At 43.2% G+C, this 23,421-nt stretch overlaps 1 protein-coding gene across 11 annotated transcripts in view; it reads right to left on the reverse strand.

The window, feature by feature from the left end:
* Window positions 1-23,421, reverse strand: part of AKAP13 (A-kinase anchoring protein 13) — a 325,971-nt gene that overhangs the window by 12,995 nt on the left and 289,555 nt on the right. For all 11 annotated transcript variants that reach the window (XM_075133185.1, XM_075133183.1, XM_075133179.1 and 8 more), the window contains 13 exons: window positions 20,931-20,997; window positions 19,323-19,458; window positions 18,250-18,362; window positions 17,765-17,911; window positions 16,278-16,528; window positions 15,043-15,168; window positions 14,810-14,927; window positions 12,829-13,077; window positions 7,948-8,024; window positions 6,319-6,500; window positions 6,153-6,235; window positions 3,518-3,697; window positions 2,414-2,578 (listed from right to left, as the gene is read on the reverse strand). In XM_075133185.1, coding sequence (XP_074989286.1) covers window positions 2,414-2,578; window positions 3,518-3,697; window positions 6,153-6,235; window positions 6,319-6,500; window positions 7,948-8,024; window positions 12,829-13,077; window positions 14,810-14,927; window positions 15,043-15,168; window positions 16,278-16,528; window positions 17,765-17,911; window positions 18,250-18,362; window positions 19,323-19,458; window positions 20,931-20,997 — 1,894 coding nt within the window. The remainder of the gene's footprint in view (window positions 1-2,413; window positions 2,579-3,517; window positions 3,698-6,152; window positions 6,236-6,318; window positions 6,501-7,947; window positions 8,025-12,828; window positions 13,078-14,809; window positions 14,928-15,042; window positions 15,169-16,277; window positions 16,529-17,764; window positions 17,912-18,249; window positions 18,363-19,322; window positions 19,459-20,930; window positions 20,998-23,421) is intronic.

Here is a 23,421-nt window from a genome sequence, read left to right on the forward strand (position 1 = left end):
TCATCAGCAACTGTAAAATGGGGAAAAAGGACTTTAAAAGTGGATGCACGCAGCTGAGCCATGCTCTTCACATATGTATGTTTGCTTCCTATTTGTACCAATAAATATCAGTCATTGTTGACCGTGAGTGGAGAACAACATAGGTTGGGTTCCAGCTTTGGTTTCAAATAGTATGCTGAAAATTTAGCACGCTGACTTCTGGCTTAACTGTTAGTTTATGGGAATTGAGAGACTTCTGTTTCCATTTCACTAGCATATTTGCTCTGGTTTCCAAGACAAGTTGTTTTAGAACATGTAGTGTGAGTGACAACTATCAAGTCAGATCTTACTACATCAAGCTACGTTTCAATGCTACCCATGCAAACTGGACTTGGAGGACTTAGACCAGGGATCAACAACCCTTGGCATGCGGCCCACCAGGGTAAGCCCCCTGGTGGGCCAGGCTGGTTTGTTTACCTGCTGTATCCGCAGGCTCGGCCAATCGCAGCTCCCACTGACCGGGGTTCGCCGCTCCAAGCCAATGGGGGCTGTGGAAAGGGCAGCCAGCACATCCCTTGGCCCACACCGCTTCCCGCAGCCCCCATTGGCCTGGAGCGGCGAACCGTGGCCAGTGGGAGCTGTGATCAGCCGAACCTGCGGACATAGCAGGTAAACAAACCGGCCCGGCCTGTCAGGGGCTTACCCTAGCGTGTCGCGTACCAAAGGTTGCTGATCCCTGACTTAGACACTAGTAGTGCAGTATGTGTGTGCAAACAGGTAAGTTATTTTTTTGTTAGCAGTTTCACCCACAGCGTCACACATTAGAACCCTGGAATTTTGATCAGGACACTCGATTTATCCACTGGGATCTTTAATTTCCAGCTGGACAGCTCACAAGAGTGTCTCCAATTGAGACATACCACATGAAAAGACCCACCTGTGCCCATGGTACCCCTCTAGTAGTTTTCTTCCATTGATTTCAAGGTGCTTTACCAACATGGTGTAAGCATCCAACCCTGCTTTGAACAACCTACAGCACACCACGTGCAATCTAACCATATCCCCTTCCTGGAGTCTGGCTTTACTGGTAACTCAAACAAACAATAACCAACCCTAAACCGCAGCCTGTGCTATCTATCCAAGCATCCTTTCATTCCTTTGGAGGGTCCTAGGACCTGCCACTCTCCTCCATGTAGATGGGTAAATGATCATTTACTACTATTTTATAGATAGGGAAATGAAGTTATGAGGCTTGCCCAAGGTCACACAGGGAGTGAGTGGCAGAGTTGGGAATAGAACCCCGGTTTCCTGACACCCACCCATGCGCCTTCTCCAGTAAGCCCTACAGTCTCCTCCCAAAGCCTCTTCAAGATCTCTCATTATCTAATTAATGTGAACATATCTCTGCAGAAGCCCAGGAAAGGTAAAGGGTGGGCTAAGCAGCGAACAATTTCACCAGCCCGGCTGGAGCCTGTCCAAATTATTGCTGCACTAAAAAGCAAGGAAGTGCAACCTAAACAAAATCCCTAAGGTTCCCTGGGCCAATGCATTTTTCATTGGTAGGAGAGGACCTGCTGGGAACTTTGTGGCCTTCCAATGGCTAAGAAACTCTTACATACGGCACACAGCAAATTGTTTGGAGCTTAAGCTTAGTAGTGCAGGAACAGAAGGCTGGAAAGGGGGCCGGGGAGTCCAGTGCTGAGACAGCGATGCTAGCATAGCAGAGTTTATGACAGTTGGGGTGGGAGGGTAGGAGAGAGCACACAGGGCTGAGTTCTGGGGGGGGGGGGGGGGGTATGGAAATCTCTGGAGCCTGCTGTAGACAAACAGTGAGTTGGGAAGCAGTGAACTGTGCTGCCAAACTAAACACTCATTCATTTGGCTGTGGGAGACTAAATCCACTGCGGGATTGACATGATCGATTGCGTTTGGTTTACGTGTGTGTAGAGAGCACAGGGAGGGAGGAGGGAAGGTGGTGTCAGGCCCCAGCTAAGACCTCAGTTTGCTCTCAGGCTGGGAGGTGGGAGCCCACTGGAGATGAGGGAAGGGGGCTGCAGATATAGAAGCATTGAAGCGGAAGTGAAAGAAACAAATACATAATTAAGGCAAAAGTGTCCAAGTACTTTGTGTGTAAAGAAGGAAGGATGGTTTGAGGGGAAAGCACAGGACTAGAAGTCAGGAGAGCTGGCATCTATTCCCTGCTCAGTCCCAGACTTTCAGTAACCTGGGACAAGTCATTCCACCATTATATGCTGTACCTTCTGCATCTGGCAAATGGGTATAGTGATATTTACCAATCTCACAGGGGGGGTTGGGAAGCTAAATTCATTTAGATATATAAGAACTTTCAGTTTCTTGGCAGGTAGCTGCCAACCAGGTATAAGGCATTATTAATACATACCTTCATGCATGCACAATGCACAGAGATACTTACACTTGGATGCATTCATCTGATGACTGTCAAATCCTCCAAAAGTTTCTGCTCTTCTAGGAAGGGAGATGGGGCCAACTCCCCCTTCTTGCTCAGAGTTTGGCAGCAGGTCAGCAGCCCCAAGTGCACTCCCTAGACTCCTACTGATCAAGCTTTGCAAATATTCAACTGAAAGGATAAAAAGCCACAGGAAAAAAGGTCCATTAAAAAACATCCTCAGTATTTACTGACTAGCGTGTTGTTGTTTTTTCTGGCTCAGAGGTGTCAGATCAGTAAATGTACACACTTGTTTGTAAAAAAGATTTAATGGGTTAATAGGAGGACCATGATGCAATAAGAGGTGCAGGTGCTCCACCTGCAAAAATGTCATGGTACATCAGGCCATAACTCAAACACACTGAGTCTTACACATGTGCTTCCCATCACCCTCTTTCCCCTTGGCAAATGTTCTTGGTGTATTCTTGCACAAAGGCAGGATTTCTAACTTCAGTCTGCTGTGTAATTTACCAAGGGAAAGTGGGCTACATCTACTTGTGGATTTTCCAAAAGACTCAAGTGCCTCTTGTAGATACCAGACCCATAAACTCTTGCTGTGGTATGGAAATCCATTTAGCCTAGCTGTTATATTCCATTATGTGGCAGGAGGGGAGTGTAACCAAAGATAGCATGGCCCATGTTTCAAACAAAAGACCAGATCCGGGGATGTAACTGAGTTGCACAGAACACAGACCAGTGTGTGGTGGGCAACAGGATGAAAGTTCATTTTTGCACTGCCCTGACACATGGCACACATTTCAAACTCTATGAAGGGCTAGCTCCCCCTGTGGTGGGTTAGCAGCCTGAAAACTCCCGGGTACCTCCACTGCCTTCTTCTCACCGATCATTATCATCCCCTTCCTTTCCTGAATTTGTAAGCCTTGTCTGTCTCACACGCTTTACTGTCTGAGGATGGGACTGTGTCTTTAATTATGGTCAATATTATTATTATTGTTTATTCATTAACAGAGAAGGGTCATTCTCCTGAAGGTGGCATTTGAGCACTCATGGATTCAACACAACACTGTTGTTTTGGACACTGTAATTAATGGGACTATTTAGTTTGTTTACCCTCGTTTATTGCACTTTTCATAATGGTCTCCCCTTTGTGTGCCTCCTCTGTATTGGACCTGAACAGCACTCTGGAGACCGAGCCATCCTCCGGCATGGTACAGTCAGTCATATCCCGGAAAATCTTCTCCTTTTCCTCCAGCAGCACTAGGATCTGCTGATCTTTCTGCTGAAGCTGTTCTGTGGGTGAACAGGGGAACACAAATTTAAAACAGAAAACAATGCTACTCTAAGGAAACTGAATAATCCCTGTGACACGGGCCCCATCATGTGGTAAATCAAAGAATAGCAGGAATTGTGTGCAGTTTACAATCTATATTTAGGCCTTGCAGTGTTGTCGCAGCCATGTTGGTCCCAGGATACTAGAGTGTATACAGAATCTATAAGCAGCTTGGCAGACTTTGATTTTTATTTTTCCTAATAATTTTGATGGATAATAACAACATTAATTTTTAAGCTTTTTCCCCCCAATTTTCATCTATTTAAATTTATATAGTTGCAGGAAATTACGGCTTTTCCCATTTTTATTGATTTGAATTTTCCCTGTTGCAGGAAATTGCAAGGTAGGGGGTGCAGTGTCAGACAATAGGGAGTGTCAGAGAATTATTAGTGACAGTAGATGATGAGATTAAAAAAGTTGAAGCTTTATAACCATTAAAACACAAATTGTCAGCATCACATGTCAGAAATATACAAAGTAAATATCTTCAAATCAAACTAAGTTCTCAAGCAGCACCTTTCTTACTTCACCTATCTGCAGATTTAGATTTTTATTGATGGGAAAAAAATTTGTTGTGTGTACAGTGAAATTGACATTTACCAATAAAAAATTAATCCTTCCAAGCCTAGCTATATGCTCTCACAAGGAGCAGTCCCCATGGAGTCAAACTTTGTTTTTCTAAATGAGGTTGGGGGACATGAAAATAACACAGATTGAGGAGGTGTCACTCAAACAGATGCATTTGATACACGTTGGGGGTCACAACCTCATTTCAGACCATCCAGGTTTAGACAAAGTGTGACAAAGTATAGTTACTCTATACAGGAAATATCAGAGTCAATCACCAGTAAAAAATAACAAATTCTAAACTATTTTGGGCTAATACCCATAATGAAACATTTCAGAATCCCCAGAGAGCTGCGGTACTCAGCAATCTTGCATTCCCAGTACACAGGCTGCTCAATGCTCAGTTTTCAATATAAATTCATACACACAATGGTGAAAACACCACAGGATAACAGTCCTAGAGGATCACTGCAATTCCCAGGTTATTGTATTCACTTGTCCCTTGACCCTTTTTTATATCTCAGACCTGAGGGGAGGCTACAACATAGGTAGGCACTCGGCACAGTCCTCCTCTTCGTGGTACCAAGGCATTATGCTTTGCACTCATTTCTTTGGCCTCACTTCTACTCGTAGGCAGGAGTAACTTGGCAGCCATGCTGCTGTACTTGCATTAATCCAGGAATGGGCGCCCTTATGCTCTCTGCCCTGCTTGCTGGCTCTTTTACTTTGCATTTAAGCATACGCCCCTGCATCTCTGCTACAACCACAGCCAGCAAACAGAATTTCTGCAGCTACGTTGGTCATTTAGCATCTCAGAAATAAAGTCGGCACAGCAGAGCTCTGTCCCAGGCTCAAGGCTCCCGCTTCAAAACTACACATCTCATCCTGGGGGCAGTATTTATCTGTTAGCAGTAAACAGCTACCCTGTGACAATGCTCCCACCTGAATGGCATCTTAGCTTTCACAGTGCAGTAAACGAACTGTGCTAGTGATACTTGCAAAGCCACATATCTGCTTGACCCATGATGCAGCAGAGGAAACAATACAGAATAGGTGTATTTCTTCACTCTTTACTCCTCCTTCCACAGCCAAAACACCCTGCATGTTGGGGCCATCCCTCTAGAGAGGAGGGCTCTCTGAAGAATCAGTGAATGTACCTCCAAGCCCTGGCTGGTGGGGATTACAACAGCAGCTCTCTCAGCTGCCTGTACATTTAGGGGCTGAGAGACGGGGACCTGAACCCTAATCCTCTCCCAAATATCTTGCCACTCCTAGACCATGCTGGTCTAGGCCACAAAATTCATTTTCTTCACAGCTGAAAGCCACTGGCACCTGAAAAGAACTAGAACTACTGACTAATAGAGGCAAGAGAGAAGTAGAGTACCTGACATATCAACGATCTGCCAGTGCCGCACATGCACTGCACCACAGTTATAAGCCAGCCTTTTCTGAAGGCGCCAGTGGAGGCCGTCACCCCATGGGAAGTCATTTCCCTGTCCTGAAGGACACATCGTTGTTTCACTTCAGCTGCAGTTCTGCTTTAGTCCCAGTGAGGAGGGGAGAACTCATTTTGTCAAATTTGAAGCCCAACTGAAAATTGGGGGTTCTAGATTTGGACCGAAATTTGAAACTTTGGAGGTTCAGAGCTTTCCTTGGTACTGGCCCCTGGCAGCCTTACAACCCATGACAGACTGTCTTTCAAACAAGGATTTTAATTGTTTGCAAAGTGCAGGCTTCTATCTTCCCTGAAAACCCATGGTTAAAATCAGGGATGAAAAAGTTTCACAAAACTCAGTATTAGGTTTGCAAAACTTCACCCAATGATTCTCTGAGTCCCAGCAGCCTTACCTTTTAACTCTCTGGCTTTGGTGTCCAATACTCTCTTCTCCAGTTCTGATTCACTCGGGATTCCTTCATCTTCATCTTTGTCCCTGCATGAGAGGTACCCCTCAATTACTACCACAGCAAAGCATGTGAGAAACATCTAAACCACACAAATAGCGCGTTAACTTACATGGTGTTAATTGTGTCCTGAATTATTTGTATCCAGCTATTGCGTTCCTCCTTGGAGCTGGCGTGGACTTCTACCATCTCTGGATCTTTCACTACGGTGGTAATCAGGAATAAACCCTTTTCCTCATGGGCCACTTCTCGTACAATCAGTTTCTTCAGAGAGATTACAGTGGATCTCTGGTCCTTCAGATGAGAGGAGATTGGTGAGAAGACAAACAAAAAGCCTCAGAGCTTTAGGCTGGCAATAAGTGCTCAAAAGCTCCTAATGCCTGCAGTCACACCTCCTTCCTACTTGTGAGTACCTTTTATCAACTACAGGCCAAAAAAAGTGCGAGGCTCATCAAATATGTATATTCTGAGAGTAATTTATTTCACTGTGCCCAGAATGCTGGTGTCACCTCCCTCTGTCAGTTCAGGAGGAATTGTCCTCAGATGTCCCTGGATACAATTCAAAATTGCCTTTGTGGTTTTCCGGATTCTCCAAGAACTTGCTCTGATCTCACATCCTGCTGCCTATGCTCTCTATTCCTGGACTCTTTATCCCCACATCACCACTCTCGGTATGGCTTGCTGGTCCCTGTTTCACTATCATCGTCTTTGTTCTCCCTCCCTCAGAACCCTTGCATCACATCCTCTCTTCAGATCTCACCAAAATCCTTCCTGTTCTCTGTAGCTTAAAACCGACTCCTGCTACGTAAATTTGTGTGAGACTGTTGCATCAAGGATTCCACAGAAGAGTATGTGCAATATGCTGTTAGGGTCACTGTAATATCACTGTGTAATCTCTCTGTTAGCACTGAAAGCTTCTCTTCCCACCTGTGGCATGCAGAGTCCAATGGGCTCATTTGTGGTCTTTACAGAATCCCAGCAATTTGTGTGTGTGCTTTAGCAGAGGTTTGCCAGCATGAGCCTTGTGTGCACCACAGCCAGCTGAAGAGCTAGGAAATGCCCTGCCCTGGCAGCAGGGGGTTTGGAAATGTGGTTCAGTGAATGGGAAGAACAAGAGGAACAGAGAAAGTCTCCTCTTTGAAGCATGCATGCCAGACCCGTGGCTACTCACTGGTTTGGGGGCCACTAGCATTTTTTTTTCATCAGGTCAGCATGTCTCATAGCCTGTCTCTTTCATCTAGGACTTTCTCTGAAAGTTCCTGTTTTTGTTTACATCAACTGGTCCATGACAAATATATTCCTATAGCATGCTGCTTTGTGAGCTTCTTGAACTTTATTGCAGCAGTAGGCTTTTGTTCCTGTGCTTTTTGCTTTTTAGATTGATTTATTAAGTCTGTTCTTTCTGCTGGGATTCCTTTGTACACAGTTCACGTTCTTCCCTCCTAAGTGAGCAGGATTTGCACAGGCCGATGAAGAATAAATGTATCCAATGACAGGCTTATTTTCAGAGCCAATTACCAAATGTTCAAAATCACTGTAGAAATCACCGAGTGCGGGTGGGGTGGGGGAGAAATTAAGACATGTTTTCAATAGAAAATAATGGAGTGTGCTAAGGAAACAAAACTGTTACATGCAAAGTGATCTGTCCAATAAAAACTAAGGAATGTAGCAGGCAGTGACATGCTTTCATTGCAAGGATCATCTATGTAAAAGAAAGGAAGAGAAAACATCAAAGCCTTACCAATGAGGCAAAGACATACTTCTGGTCCTTTTCCTGAAGGAATATCAGCATGTCTGAGAGGAGGACAGCCTGGACCTCTACAACGGAGAAAAAACACCAAGGTTTAACCACCAAATATATATCTATGTCAATCACTGGTTATTGTGCCTACCAATACCTTTTATTTAGCAATGCCATGCATGCTAGAGCTCCTGGTGAGCATAAGAGCGATAATTTGGGCTACCCTAAGAAAGTGGATTAGTCTGCTGTTTGCTGTGTTTTGCTTCCTAGTTAGTAGGAACTGTAAGCATCGCAGAGGCAAGATGCTCAGCTCCTAGAAAGAGAATGGCCTCTATCTCTATAGCGACTCCTGTGGACAATGTAAAATCACCATTGAAAGAAGTCAGATGGAATCATATCTACTCAGTCTTGGCTGGGATGTTCTTTTCAAACCACAAGCCCTCTGAGAGTCATGGAAGATTGGGGAAGTGGAAGCAAGGGATGCTCACTGAACATATTCCCTATTCATTCACATAATCAATATTTTTATCCTCAAGTAAAATATCTGTTTGGTTTCATTGCTCTCCTCTCTTGAGTGATGCAAATTAACTTGTAACAACACTTGTCAGCTGCAGTTTCTTCTCCAAGCACTTTAACTTTAGCAGCTAATGTTGACTCTGCCCACAGATGTATATGGCTCTCTCTGAATTCACGAGGAGCCAAACGGGTGTGCCTCAGAGGAGAGAATCTGACTCAAGCAGGAGAAAAGAAAGAAATGCAAAGAGGATGAAGAGAAAATTCTGAATCAGAGCAAGGATATTTCCCCAAAATACACATGCTACCTTCCAAATCGCCTCATGATACAGTACATCACAAAATTACATAGTAAGTATTGAGTGCGATGCCCCACCCAAGCCCCACCACACAAAGAGTTTCTGTGTAATACACTACGAGACCTCGTGACATACAGATGAGGTAAACTCAAAAGCTAACTCATCGCCTGCGTAACTCCTTCCAGCCATTTTGGAGGAACAAGATCCCTTTCAGATCAAATACGAACCAAACTTTTGCCAAAGCCTCAAACCAAACCCAAACCTCTTTGGAGGTTTGTAAAAGTTCAGGTAAGATTTGTTTTACTTTGGTTTGTTTTTGTTTCCAACTGCACTTTCTGCTTTTGGTGCAGAGGAGGAAAGACCAAAATACTTCAAGGAAAGCTATTTCTGTGTTTCTCCTGGCTCCAGTTCCAAATCCCAGAAGTTAGGGTAAGCAGGTTCTAAACTTTTGGATGCTTTCCCATCTGGAACTTCTGACTCATCTCTACTGGCTAGCTGTAGGCTCTGGTAGTGGGAGCTATTATTTCTATAGGAAATGCATAATAAAACGTATGCTGACAGATCTCATGAAAGTGTAACCCACATGCCAAATAGGGAGATATCTCTTTAAGAGATCTATTGGGTAGGAATGAGTTGTGTCTGCATCCCTGCTGCTAGGCAGATGCACAATTAACATTCCACTCAGAAGTTTCTGAAATTGGGTGTGGTAGTTTTGGGTATGCTCAATAGGTTCCCCGTTGCTGGACTCAGACTTCACGAGGGCAAGTAGTTAGGGCAGCTGCTTTGCAACAGGCCACGTGCACTCTGTGGGTTGGGAGAAGCTGAGCTCCAGGAGCAGAAAGCAGGCTGTTTTCCCTAACTCTGAAGCATTTTGCAGCAGATTGGTGGTGCAGTTCACCCAGCAGGGAAGCCCTGACAGTGTTAATTATAGAGAGGAAAATGGGAGGGAAAATTAATTTCTTTTATTTTAACTGTATACTTTGAATGCTGTTTAATTTTAGCTAAACTGTTTTAGTTTAAATTGTCTCAACCAGTATGATTCCTTAACTTAAATGGGATAATGAGGAAAGAGTCATTTATATTTTGCTATTCTCAGTTTTGTTTTCTTATAACAGGATTTTTTTAAATCTATAAACTTAACTGAGTGGTTAGTTAATTGGTTAGCCGACTAGCTGAGTGATTTCAGCAGAGGAGGAAGAGTCTGCATGGATTCCAACTGAAGATTTCTACAGACAAGTGGAGGCAAGATGTTGGTTTTGACTCAGCGGACTGTATAGATTTGGTGATCAAAGACTAATTGAGACTCAGGTGAACTCAACCTAAGCTTTTGGGAGCTCTGAGTTTCTTCTCGCTGTGTTTCGGTGGGGACTGACCTGTAATTTTTTTTCTTTATGTTTATGTATAACTGTAAAGGTAATACATGTGGATTATAAAGTAACCATGTAATGTTGCAGAAATTACGTGGTAATTATTATTATTATTAATTATGTTTTTTATCATTTTATAAAGTTGGTACTTAAGAATTAAGTTCATTCCTTTTGTTCTTCAGGACTTGATTGTGGGGAAGTTGACCTTGTGGAATCCTTGCTGAAAATCCTCAATGACTAAATTCTGGGTCTCCAGGTGCTTTTCTATGGGATTTTTAAGGCACTGGAGAAGGGCAATGAAGTAAACTCTAGCGTCCACCCAAAGATTACAATAGCAAGAGAAATAATTTGCCTTACCACCGTCCATAGTCACAAACATTCCTAGGAACTAGGGCTGTCAATTAATCTCAGTTGACTCAGATGATTAACTCAAACAAATTAATCGTGATTAAGAAAATTAATTGTGATTAATCACACTTATAACAATAAATTGAAATTTATTAAGTATTTTTGGATATTTTTCTACATTTTCAATATTGATTTCAAATACAACACAGAATACAAGTGCACAGGACTCACTTTATATTATTATTTTTGATTACAAATATATGCAATGTAAAAATGATAAACAAAAGAAATAGTATTTTTCAATTCACCCCATGCAAGTACTGAAGTGCAATCTCTTTATCATGAAAGTGTAACTTACAAAAGCAGATTTTTTTTGGTTACATAACTGCACTCAAAAACAAAACAGTGTAAAACTTTAGAGCTTACAAGTCCACTCAGTCCTACTTCTCATTCTGCCAATCGGTAAAACAAACAAGTTTGTTTACATTGACAGGAGATACTGCTGTCTGCTTCTTGTTTACAATGTCACCTGAAAGTGCTGATGATGCTCGTTAAAAAAATAATGCGTCAATTAAATTTATGACTATACTCCTTTGGAGGGGTGGGGGGAGAACTGTATGTCTCCTGCTCTGTTTTAAATATATTCTGCATATATTTCATGTTATAGCAGTCTCGGATGATGACCCAGCACATGTTCGTTTTAAGAACACTGTCTCAGCAGATTTGACAAAATGCAAAGAAGGTACTGATGTGAGATTTCTAAAAACAGCTACAGCACTCGACCCAAGGTTTAAGAATCTGAAGTGCCTTCCAAAATCTGAGAGGGACAAGGTATGGAGCATGCTTTTAGAAGTCTTAAAAGAGCAACACTCTGGTGTGGAAACTACAGAACCCGAACCACCAAAAAAGGAAATCAACCTTCTGCTGGTGGCGCCTGACTCAGATGGTGAAAATGAACATGCGTCAGTCCGCACTGCTTTGGATCGTTATCAAGCAGAACTCATCATCAGCATGGTAACATGTCCTTTGGAATGGTGGTTGAAGCATGAAGGGACATATGAATCTTTAGCACATCTGGCACGTAAAAATCTTGCAGTGCCAGCTACAACAGTGCCATGTGAACGCCTGTTCTCACTTTCAGGTGACACTGTAAACAAGAAGCAGGCAGCATTATCTCCTGCAAATTGTAATCAACCTTGTTTGTCTGAGTGATTGGCTGAACAAGAAGTAGTACTGATGGGGTTTTTTTGTACATAATTCTACATTTGTAAGTTCAACTTTCATGATAAAGAGATTGCACTACAGTATTTGTGTGAGGTGAATTGAAAAATAATTTTGTTTTGTTTTTTACAGTGCAAATATTTGTAATCAAAAATATATATAAAGTGAGTACTGTACACTTGGTATTTTGTGTTCTAAGTTAAATTAATATTTGAAAATGTAGTAAACATCCACAAATATTTAAAATAAATGGTATTCTATTGCTGTTTAATCATGCGATTAATTTTTTTAATCATGCAATTAATCGTGATTAATTTTTTTAATCGCTTGACAGCCCTATTAGGAACCTAGAAACCATCTGCAAACTTTCCCTCTCCAAACCCTCAGAACAGATCATATCAAATTTGGAATCTAATGGCACAGAATATGGAGGGATGCACAGGTAAAAACCCTTCTACTTCCACCTCTACAATCAAGATATTCTTTGGAGCCACAACATGCAAGCCCTCCCACTGCAAGCCCTCAGCGAACAGCTGTGCATCACCATTCACACCAGCAACGGTACTATTGCGCCCTGCTGCTCTCATTTTTAATTTACTCTTGGTGGCCAATTTTCTATTAGTCTGGATCCCACGTCTCCCAAGGAGGTGCCCACTGGAAGAGTGGGGTTGGTTCTATCATGAGCTCCTCCATGACTGCTGAGGAGCAAGTGAAGCCCAGATGACAGTGAGCAAGGTTTCCCTTCCCTGGGGGTGGATTCACCATCACACTCATCACTTAGCTTGTTGGGCAAAGCTTGGAAGGTAAATAAATAAGCAGCATCAATGGTGAGCAGTAACAGAAATAGCAGAAATGTTTGTGGCAGTAATCTAGGGTGTTACTAGGAGCACAGGGAAGGATTTTTCATGGTTTTTACTTTGACAGCACCTTTCTAGAAACAGAAAAATCAATAAAATAATATGAATAATAAATGGACCAGCAATTTCAGAAGAAACCCTGTTTAAAAGGCAGAGGAACCACCAAGCCAAAGGAAAGGGAATGAAGTGGCAGGTCATAAAATGGATGAGCCCTGCCATCATCTGGAGACAGGGAGGGTACGTCCTTTGGGTGCATGATTTGTAGGATTTTCTCACCTTTCAGTCTCCCAGCTGAGTTTTTCAGTGAGACAGGCCCATCTCGGATGAGTTTCCTACGTCTCAAGTCCTCCCTGGCAAACATCTGGCCGCTCTTCATCCTCATGATGGACTTGCTGTCCGTCCGGGTGTAGATCTCAGTAAGACGCGTTTTCTTTTCATAGTTGTTGACTTTGCTATTGACTGCAGCAATCACATCTTTAACCAGGTTTAGTGACTGGGTCAAGTCTTGATGTTCCACTTCGTTTTCTTCAGGAGTGAGAGAGAGACTTCAATTTCAGTTCACCCTTATTGTGAGTATGCAGAGCCTAACTTCTTACTTCTCCCCTTTCCCTTACCCGTGAGTCATCAAACGCTATAGCACACGGATGCACTATTTTAAAATATCTTCCTAAGACAAGTTCCATTTGGAAGAAATGAAAAGTTTGTCACAAACCTTAAACAGACACCAAGACAGCGACGGGGAACCATAGGAAATATACTCTGCATAAGCTATGGCAAACTAGGACAACGTAAATAAGGACCTCATTTTCAGCCTCTGCACGTGCATGGCTGCCTGACCACGTGTATAAAAACAGGCGCGCGCCCATAATGCCCTGTGCACATAGCCGTTTATGTGAGAATATCAGGTGCAGCCATTTTTGAATACCAGATTCGCTTAGGAACACTCAGTAAAGCAGCAATGAGAGTTTTAAGGGTCTGGATTAACGGTCCCCTTCCGGTAGTGGCAAAATTTTCATCTGTTTGGGTCTTGATGAAGTGACACATTTGTGAAATAAATTGTTTCACATTCAGAGATGCTCACTCACACTTCTATAAACCACACCAGTGAGACAGACGACTATGTATGAGGAGGATAATGTCTCTTGGGAACATAAATTTACTTTATAAAAAATGAACAAAATATATGAAAACTTTTGAAAGGTATGAATTACAGAACATTAATGATTATAAAGACACAGTGGTCAGTCTCTGCCACTCCTTGGCTCATCAGTGTTAGCTGACATATCTGTAGGATGCACACCTGCTGATAAACTGGAATAGAAAGCATTACATATACATCATTCTCCAGAGGATTTTGTGGGTGAAATCATATAAAAAACACCCCTGGAGTTTACCATATCTTAAATGAAGTGGCACAGATAAGCCACACCTCATCCTCACCTAATAAAGGGTTTTCACAGAGATTAAACAGAGTGCATCAGCAGAAAGCAGGTGAGATTAAACTGTAAACTGAGCCTTTTTGCTCTCTAAGTGAGAGACTGAGAGAAATCAAGAACATAGCGAGTATGTGCTCTGCAGGCTATTCCCACATGTTTCTACCATTCTAACCCCTGAACCCCTCTGGCATTAAGATTCTGTGGCCACTCCTGATGGGCTGATCATGCAGAATCAGAGAGGTGCTTATGTGACACAGAGAAATATGTGAGAGAGTTGACTGAGGACCTATCACCTGTAACCACTTGATCACAAATAACTCATGAAGAGTCATATTCGAGGCCAAGTTCTTTGAATACAGTATTTAGAAGTATGGTAATGTAGGATTCCTGGGATGGAAGAAACGTTCAAAGCGAGTGTGTGAATCCTCTTGGAGATCTGAGAATCTTATTCTTCCTTATTTTGCCCCTTCCCCAAGGTCCTTTATCTCAGCCACTATCCGAAGTGGACAAGACAGGAGTCTTTGGAGTCCATGCATGTTGCTCCATAATTAGCTAGAGATCGCTGTAGTGATGAACCTACCAAGGCACTTCACTTCTACAGGGGCTGAGTGCTGTATCTCTGCAGCACTCTCAGGCCTGTCTAGCCTGAGGATTGAAACCCTGTTGGAAGAAATGAAATCCAGGTCTCTAATTACAGCAGTAAGCTGGGCACTAAACACTGGGCTAGCTGGCTGATTCTGAGTTAGGCGGTTTTACTGGGAAAGGTCCTGGAGAAAGATACAGAGGAAACAAATGTGCTTAGGAAAAGGAACAGGCTCTACCTTTGGTATATTGTAATATTCTTTGTAGTATCACGGGATACTTTGTGATCCTTTGAGTTACTAGTAAGATGCACTCAGGTATCCCCAGGCGCCTCACCACCGTGCTGCTCATTTTTTTCTAAAAAGACAAGACGTAAATTAAAACACTGCCACTGAAGCGCCCTCCAAGATGTGCCGACGTGCAGTATGCACCCCCTGCGGGGGTCAGCCACAAATCCCCCACCAGTTCCTACCTTGATGAATGCCTGAAAACGCTTCTCTTTTGACTGCAGGTCTTTGAAATAACTGACAGCCTCGTTGTGGTGCCCGCAGAATTTGCCGTAAGTTTTCTTCATTCGCTCCCCATTCTCACCAGAAAACTGCAAGACATGAACAAAATTTTGGCCCCTCACTGAGTTCTTGGGATCAGTCACTTGGCATCACCCATCACCGAAAAGGACGGCTACACAGTCAGTACAAATCTAGCCTGAAGTGTAGCTTTCAAAAAACTAGATCGATGGAATTTAAAGAATGGAGACTAGGCACTGTATAAACCCAGAGCGAGAGACCCTACCACAAAGAGCTGGCACGCCAAAGAGACAAGAAGGACAGAGGGAGGGAAAAAGAGCTACAGAGGTGTGAAGCGGCTTGCCCAGAGTCACAGAGCAAATCAGCAGCAGACCCAGGAAGTGGAATCCAGATCCCCTGCTTCCCAGCTTAGTCCCATACACTACAGTCTGTACCGTCACCAGCGCTGATGATTTTCCGCCCATGAGGCATACACAAACAAAACAGGCATCAACCCTGACAGCAACCCTTTCACCTGAAAATCTCTAAGTGCTTGACAAAGATGGACAATTACTGTCATCTCCATTGTATAAGCGGGGAAGCGGAGGCACAAAGGATATATCTACACAGCAAAGAAAAACCCAAGCTCTGGGGCCCTCCCACCCCATAGGGTCCTAGACCCTGGTCTTGGGCTGGAGCCCAGAAGTCTATACAGCAGTGAAACAGCCCCACAGCCTGAGCCCCACAAGCCAGCGCCAGCTGGCATGGGCCAGATACGGGTTTTTCTTTGCTGGGTAGACATACCCAAAGAGGAGTGCGACTCACCTTAGGCCACCAGTAAGACAGCATAAGGGCAGGTCTACACTACAGAACCACTTCAGTATAAATAACTATGTCGCTCAGGGGTGTGAAAAATCCATACCGACCTAAGCACTATGTGTAGTGTGTAGACAGCGCTATGTCGGTGGGAGAGCATCTCCTACTGATGTAGCTACCGCCTCTTGCTCAGGTGGATTAACTGCACTGACAGCAGAGAGCTCTCCCGTCAGCGTAGAGCATGTTCACTGAAGCGCTACAGCAGCGCAGCTGTACCAATGCAGTGTTTTAAGTGTAGACCTGCCCTAAGAGAGAGAATTGTCAGTCAGGAGTTCCTGGCTTGCAGTCTTGTGCTTAGGGCATGCAGGTGTCTCTCACCACTCACCTGATTCACCAGGATGTCTCCTATCCTCTTGATAACAAAGTTCTTTTCACTTTTGTCCATCAGGGACTCTTTCTTCCTCTCCAGAATCCGCTGGAAGAACTGGTTGTGGATGTTCAGCAAGTCATCCAGGCAAGGAAAGACCTTTTCCACCATTTGCTGTTCAAACTGCAGCTCCTGCACCATCCCCCTGCTGTACACATCACTCATGATCTTCAGAGTGCGGACATGATGCATCTCTGTCTGCATCAGTTCTGCATGAGACAAGGACAGGTCCAACAGAGGAAGCACATGGGTCAAAATTATTATCCTCTAGGACAAGGCGCTGTATCAACCCAGAGTACTTGGCATTGCTAAGACAAGGAAAGGCATTCACCAGATCTAGCTGGTTAGAAGGGCTCATAGAAGCTAACAATGTAATGAAATGCTATGGGGTCATAATTCCCCATTCTGACATGTGTGTTACTTGCACTACTGTTACTGGGATTTATACATGTGAACTCGGGGAAAACAGTCTATAATACATTAAATGCAACACCAATACCAGTGATATATACCAGTTTCATTCTTTTTTTACCTCTTAATAGTTACTGATTAGATCATCAACATGAAAACATTTTTTCTTTACAAAGTGCATGGTAGGGCTTAGCTTGGGGGTGGATCAGCCCTCCCCATACTCTGTTCATATGAACAAGTGCTCGCTCTCATTACTGCTAGAACACTGGTCCCCAAACTTTGGGGCCTGCCCCCCCGGGGAGGGGCACGGAGGAACATTTGGGAGGAGGGCAGGGTAGAGCATGAAGTGGGGCCTGAGCCAACTCCACACAGGGAAGAAGGGAGTGCCACCCGGCCCCGCTCTGGCCCCAGCCACAGCCTGGTCTTGGCCCCTGGAGCGGCTGTGGCTCTGCTCCCGGTCCCAGTCCAGCTGCTGCTCTGCTCCCAGCCACGAACCTGGCCCCAGTCTCAGCGCCCGGCTCCCAACTGCAGTTGCGGGGGAGGGCAGGGAGCAAGGGGGGCGCAAGGTAAAAAGTTTGGGGACCATTGTGCTGGAATCTGAACACTGCAGAAGGACAGATAACAATACCAAAACACTATGTTGCTCCTCTCAATATAGTTATTTTTCTGTGCAGCACAAGAGGACTCTTATATCAAGGGGGAGAAGATGCTAAAACAAGTAATTGACTACTCTGTACTCATGGATAACTGTGTATAAAGGTCATCACCAGACAAACCAGGAGATACAATTTGTTTGGATGGTTCAAGGTAAGTGAAATCCAGAATTCCAAAGCTTAGTAAGATGGTATTGGAGGTCTTCATTTCCAGTAAACACCAAGAGTGAAACTCTGGCCCCAGTGACGTCAATGGCAAACTCCCTTTGACTTAACATTTCCAAATTAGTCACAAACTAAAAGATATGAACAGACCATCCAAACCTAGAGGTTTCTACAAACTAAATTGGATCACTTCTCTTTAACCAATACACATCTCACCATATATGACATCTTGCCGTTTGACGACATCCTTCTTTTGCTGCCGCAAAAACTTGCTGTCCACTACTTGACTCCAGGATTCTGCCTCCAGCTGCTTGGAATCGATCTCAAAGTCCCCCATGAGTTGTCCTTCATTCATGTCTGCACCTGCATAAAAGCAGCATAAAGAGATGTCTGGTCCCATCTGAAATTCCCATTGGCTTTCTACAGCTTCAGGCTTTGTTCTGAATGCCACAAACACCATATCTACTCTCATTTACTGACATGGAAACAATTATATTGAATTTTACTGGGTAAGTACCAAACGATGCAAAGTACTTTTATAGGTTACTTGCTAGTTGCACCAAACAAGTCCACAACTATCATGTATACTGAACTCTGGTTTACAAGACAAGCAAGAACCAGTTATCTGCCATGCTTCTGTGTTTGGATGAATACAATGGGATCTCCTTCAGTGTTTGGATGAATACACTGGGATCTCTTACCCTCATCAGTTAGCGACTCCGTGGATTCATTCACCCGGCTGATTTTATGTAAAGAGTCTGTTGACTGTGACAGGAATTTCCAAGTATGTACTATGCTTTCATCATTGCCAACTCTGCAGAAAAAAGGAAATGCAGAACCCCATTCAGGACTCCAACATTCAAATCAATCACTCTTTAAAGTACACAAAACAAATATAATTTTAAATAAAACTTAAAGCTGCACTAAGTGTTGCCGATTATGCACAGGTATATGTATTGTGTGCGCATGTATTTATATATTTTATATATAATGCTAATAACTACAAATTAGGGCTCAACAAACTGGATCATCTACATTTCTAACTGAAATAATCATTTCCTTAAAACCTGAAGTGAACATTTGACGTCTGAAAGAGTTTGGTAAACTTAATTTAATTATTTTCATTTTTGTATTGCCATTCCACCGCCTTATTTTCAAGATACTGTATTTCCAGCTCAGCTAATGCTGAGGAATATCGGAAATCTCTCAAGAGAGTCTGCACATGCAAAGTTCTAGCTGAATGAAATTCATCTAACATTTGGATAAGCAGTTAATCTTGTGGATGTTTTTCTAAACTAAGCCTTTTGATAATTTTCCCCTTCACAGCTCTGCAAACACATATCCAACACAGTTTTCTAAAATCACTCGTATTAGGGAAAATGGAAGAATTAATGATCATGGAAACTCTATGTATAGCAGCACTCTGTGTGTGTGTAATTATTTTATACATATATACAAAATGCATGATGATGTGTGATGGTATGCAGCTTCTACTAGCTTGAGTTCTGAATGGCTGCATTACATGCAAACTTCTGAAAATTTTAATTCCCAACACACAGGAAATTTGAAGTTATACTTCCCACAGCAACTGCATCTTGAGCCCTTTCCTCAGACAGTATGTGGTATTTGTTTTTCTGTATATGTTGTGATATTTTATACATCGATATACATGACACACACCCATAAATGTATTCCTAATGAAATATGGGGAATAATGTAGGTGGCTTACACTATGCATACTGTATGTATACCACACATACACACAGAGGCTTACCCTGCAATGTTCTGTATTGAGACGCTTTTTGAAAGTGTTGTAGTCTGCTGTGATCTCCTGTTATTGAATATTGAGGTTACGGTGCTTTCATCAGGGGCAAGTATTGCAGACCGAGGGCGCTCCTTAGGTTGTGAGGCTAGAAGAGAAATGCCAGATATCTGGTAAGAAACACCATCCAAACTCCTTGCTAACGCATTATGATGACTCGACCAAGCAAGATTCTCAAAATTCACTTCCTCTTTGCTGAGAAATAATCTCCTCTTCAACCGGTATCAACTGTCATAGCTCCACTGAAATTTAGCCTCATTCTCTGTCTTTACTGGTTTGTTAACACAGGGCCCATTCCAGATATCCCTGCTCAGGACATAATTTCCATTCACTTTAGTAGTTCTGCCTGAGTAAGACTTCAGAAGTAGTCCCCAGGTAAGTCTGGAGCCTACACTGAACACCAATGTGATTTACATTTGTTTGACCTATCTGGGCAGTTCCAAACTCTTAAGACACAATATTCTTATGTATAAATAACTTCTACAGCAATATAGGAAAAAATGAACAATGTAAATGCTCAGTCATCATCTTCTGTGAGACTGTTCAATTGTTCGATTGTGTTCCTGTGCAGGGAAGTGGTGACCAGAGCACCAAATGGAACACTGGGCTTTCCTAATGTCGGAAGAAAGACCTTTGACTCCTCACTATAGTGCCTGCTGGAAGGGAGGGTTGGGTGGAATACACAAGTCCAGAAACACTCTCATGGGAAGCTGAGCAGAACTTTATTACAAAGTGACCGAAACAGTCACTCACAGCAACTCGTCTTGGTGCTCTTATCACCTCCTTTGAGCTCTTCCAACCCTCCATTTGCCCTGACCCCCTTAGGACTGAGTTTCTGACTATCCATTGGTTCACACGATGGAGAGAGAAAGATCCTCCAGTTATGCAGAAGGGCTTGGTCATCTCTTCACATCATCACTAGCGCCCGCATCTCACTCCCTCTTTTTTCTTTCCCTGTTCAGCCTTCCTGTTTCGCACAGTGATGCTGCTGGTCCATCTGACAAAAGCAGCTTACTGAAATGGCCCAGCTTGGAACTACCCCTTCCATTTTAACTTCCCCATTGAACAAAACACTCAGTTCGATGTTGTTTTAAACATTCTCACAGTTTATGAATAACGCAGGTAACACCTATGATGTCATCTTTCCAGCCGAGAGCTTACTCGCTCCAGGAGAATTCTCAGCTGGCCAGCTACAGCCAAAATCTAGCTCCATTGCATTGTGTAAACAACAGAAAGGAGCTGGACCACTAAAAATACTGTGTCTCCAATACTGAAAACATGGCCTCTTTCTTCCATAGCTTGTATCTGCATAAGGTTATATGGGTACCACAAAACTGGCCCAACCATTTGCACAACATGAGCAATGCCTCTAAAATCCCAAATGTTCCGTATCACACAGGATATAATCACTTTATTCCTGTATCCTAAACTGTTTTATCTTTCATCGTATTGAAATGGGTAACAGTTGAACACGAGGGTAAAAGATTATACTGAATACAATGAAAAATAGCAACTTTTAAGGAGCTACACCAGAAAAAGAGGAAAGGGAAGGCTTCTTACTCTTGTTTCTCATAATTACTGTGGGTAACGAAGAGGTATCGTGTGCCTGAAGCATCCCTTTTTGTAGCTGAAAGAAAAAGAGATAGGTTTAATTTTTCCCGCTCCTAACATAAATAAAGGGCCGTGTATATCCACAGACACCTTACTTTAATTACGCAGTAACACCATTCTGAGTTCCCTCAGAACAGCTTAGATCCTAGATACAGTGCCCATCTACAAGCAGCATTATCTTCAGCATGGTGATACAGTCCGAGCCATCACAAAGTATGCAATCAAATATGGAGAAATATTTGCAATAAGAAGTAAAATAGGGAGACAATAATCCTGATATTGCTAGATAGCTGAAGTGTATTAAAGCCAAAAGGATCATTGAGGGAACAGTATACATAATTGTAGTGACTAGCTGTTAAATGTAACTATGTGCTCAGCACAGTGAACGCAGTCCTTGCCTCAAACAGCTTATGATTGAAAGACAGGACAGCATTGTTCCCTCTAAGTTGTGCGTGTGCACATGCACACAGATCCTAAACCCCCACGCACATGGCAAAACGCCACGTGCACAAAAATTTGCACAGAAGCACAATAATTTGCACAGAAGAAACTTTTTGAGCACACGGCCTGTCAAAAATTAGAGGGAACATTGGACAGGAGCGAAAGACTTGAACAAGAAGAGCATGGTGGCTTGGTGAACCAGGATGGGAAAGGAGCTCCCCACACATGGGAGAACCATGAATTCCAATCAGCTATATTAACATACAAAAACTGCCTTGAAAGAATATTAAGGCTGCAAAGTCTAGCACTTAAAAGTTAAGAAATGCCAAAATTAAGGTTGTCCATGTAACCTTAATTTGGCTCCATGGTGCACATGCATTATGTTGTAGTCTAATTACAGGATCAGATGCTATTTTTTTTTTTTTAAGAGGATCCATGCCTCATTCAGTGCACAGGATGGACGGTGCTCACAGACTGGGGAGCTATTCTATATTTCATTGCAACCTCATCCCAATCTCCCTGCTCACTGTGCCCACCACACCCAGGCCCGACTCCTCTCCCTGCTGTACTCCAGATGGGCCTCTTTCCCCTGCTGCCAGGGGAGAGTGGAGGGCACAGGAGAGAGTATCTTCCTGCTCTGGGTTCCTGTGCCCATAGCCACAGCGGCCCCTGGTACCAGGAGGAGCAATAGCAGGGGAAATCCAGTGCAGTTGTGGGCTGCAGCATGTTCAGTTGCTCGGTGGGGATGGTACATGCTCACGTGGGTCACACAGAGGTGCACAGGACAAGGGGTGCTCCATTAACAAACTGCTATTCAATATCTGTGTTATCCTCGTTGTTCAATGCATGGCTCCGCGCTGTGCTTACTGCACCCTGTTCAAACCCTACCCTGCAGAGAGAAGTATTAATCTCCTGATGGCCTTTTCAATGGTGCTGTAGCACCTGAGTGTTTCACAAATGTTAATTAGTTGATCTTCACACACCCCATGAGGTAAGGTATTATTACTCCTAGGAGTGTAGTGGAGGGTAAATATGGGCAAACTCTTCTGATTTGGGGAATATGGAGTGTAGGTTAGAGTAGTTTACTCAATTCTTCTTCTTTTTTTACCATTTTACTGATAGGGAACTAAGGCACGGAAGCAGAAATGTCAAAAGCGTCCATTAATTGTGAGTGTCCGATTTGAGATGCCCGTAGCCTGATTCTTCAGAGAACACAGCACTTTATCTCTTCGGAACAGAGCTCCCACTGACTTCAGTTGGAATTCTGCAAATCAGACCTCAGGATCTCAAGTTAGGCACCAAGAAAGGGAAGGACACAAGGGTCACGTTAGAAAAGTTTGGTTTAAGTGACTTGTCTAGCATCACAAAGGAACTCTGTGGCAGAGGCTGGGTGGCATTCGAATGACTAAACAAAAAGACTATCCTTCCTCTTCCTGAAAGCCCCAGCCTCATTCACCACACACCTTCCAAGTTCTACAACAAATGAGGCCAGGAATCCTAAGTACAGCAGCCACACTAACTACACAAGTCTGATTAATTTCCTGAGCACTGTCCATCCTCTGCACTGAATGAAGCGGGGGTCCTATGGAAATATAGTATGTGATCATGTAAAGACTGTATCATCATGCATATGCACAAGAAGAAAAATTAAGTTTGCAGAGGGCAAACCTTAATTCTGGCATTTCCTAACTTTTGAGTGCTTGACTTTTCAACCACAATGTTCTCATACAGTAGGCTTTTTCGTAAGTAATTTCCTAGCTTTTTTTAAAATCAAACCGAAAAAACAAATTCTATATTGTGAAACCATATTGACTCCCATATTATATTATACATATATATATTATATATATAAAATCAGCAGCATTGCTGGAGTCTTTAGATCCACAGCACAGACCTGTCACTTGGGCTCACATGGTAACTCACAGCAGTAGTAGGTTGGCATCCTTTATATGGGACAGTCACTAGAGGGAGATGAGCAACCTCCTCCCCCTCCCCTTTG

This window comes from Caretta caretta, chromosome 10 (assembly GCF_965140235.1).
Source record: "Caretta caretta isolate rCarCar2 chromosome 10, rCarCar1.hap1, whole genome shotgun sequence".
In the NCBI taxonomy this organism is placed as follows: domain Eukaryota; kingdom Metazoa; phylum Chordata; order Testudines; family Cheloniidae; genus Caretta; species Caretta caretta.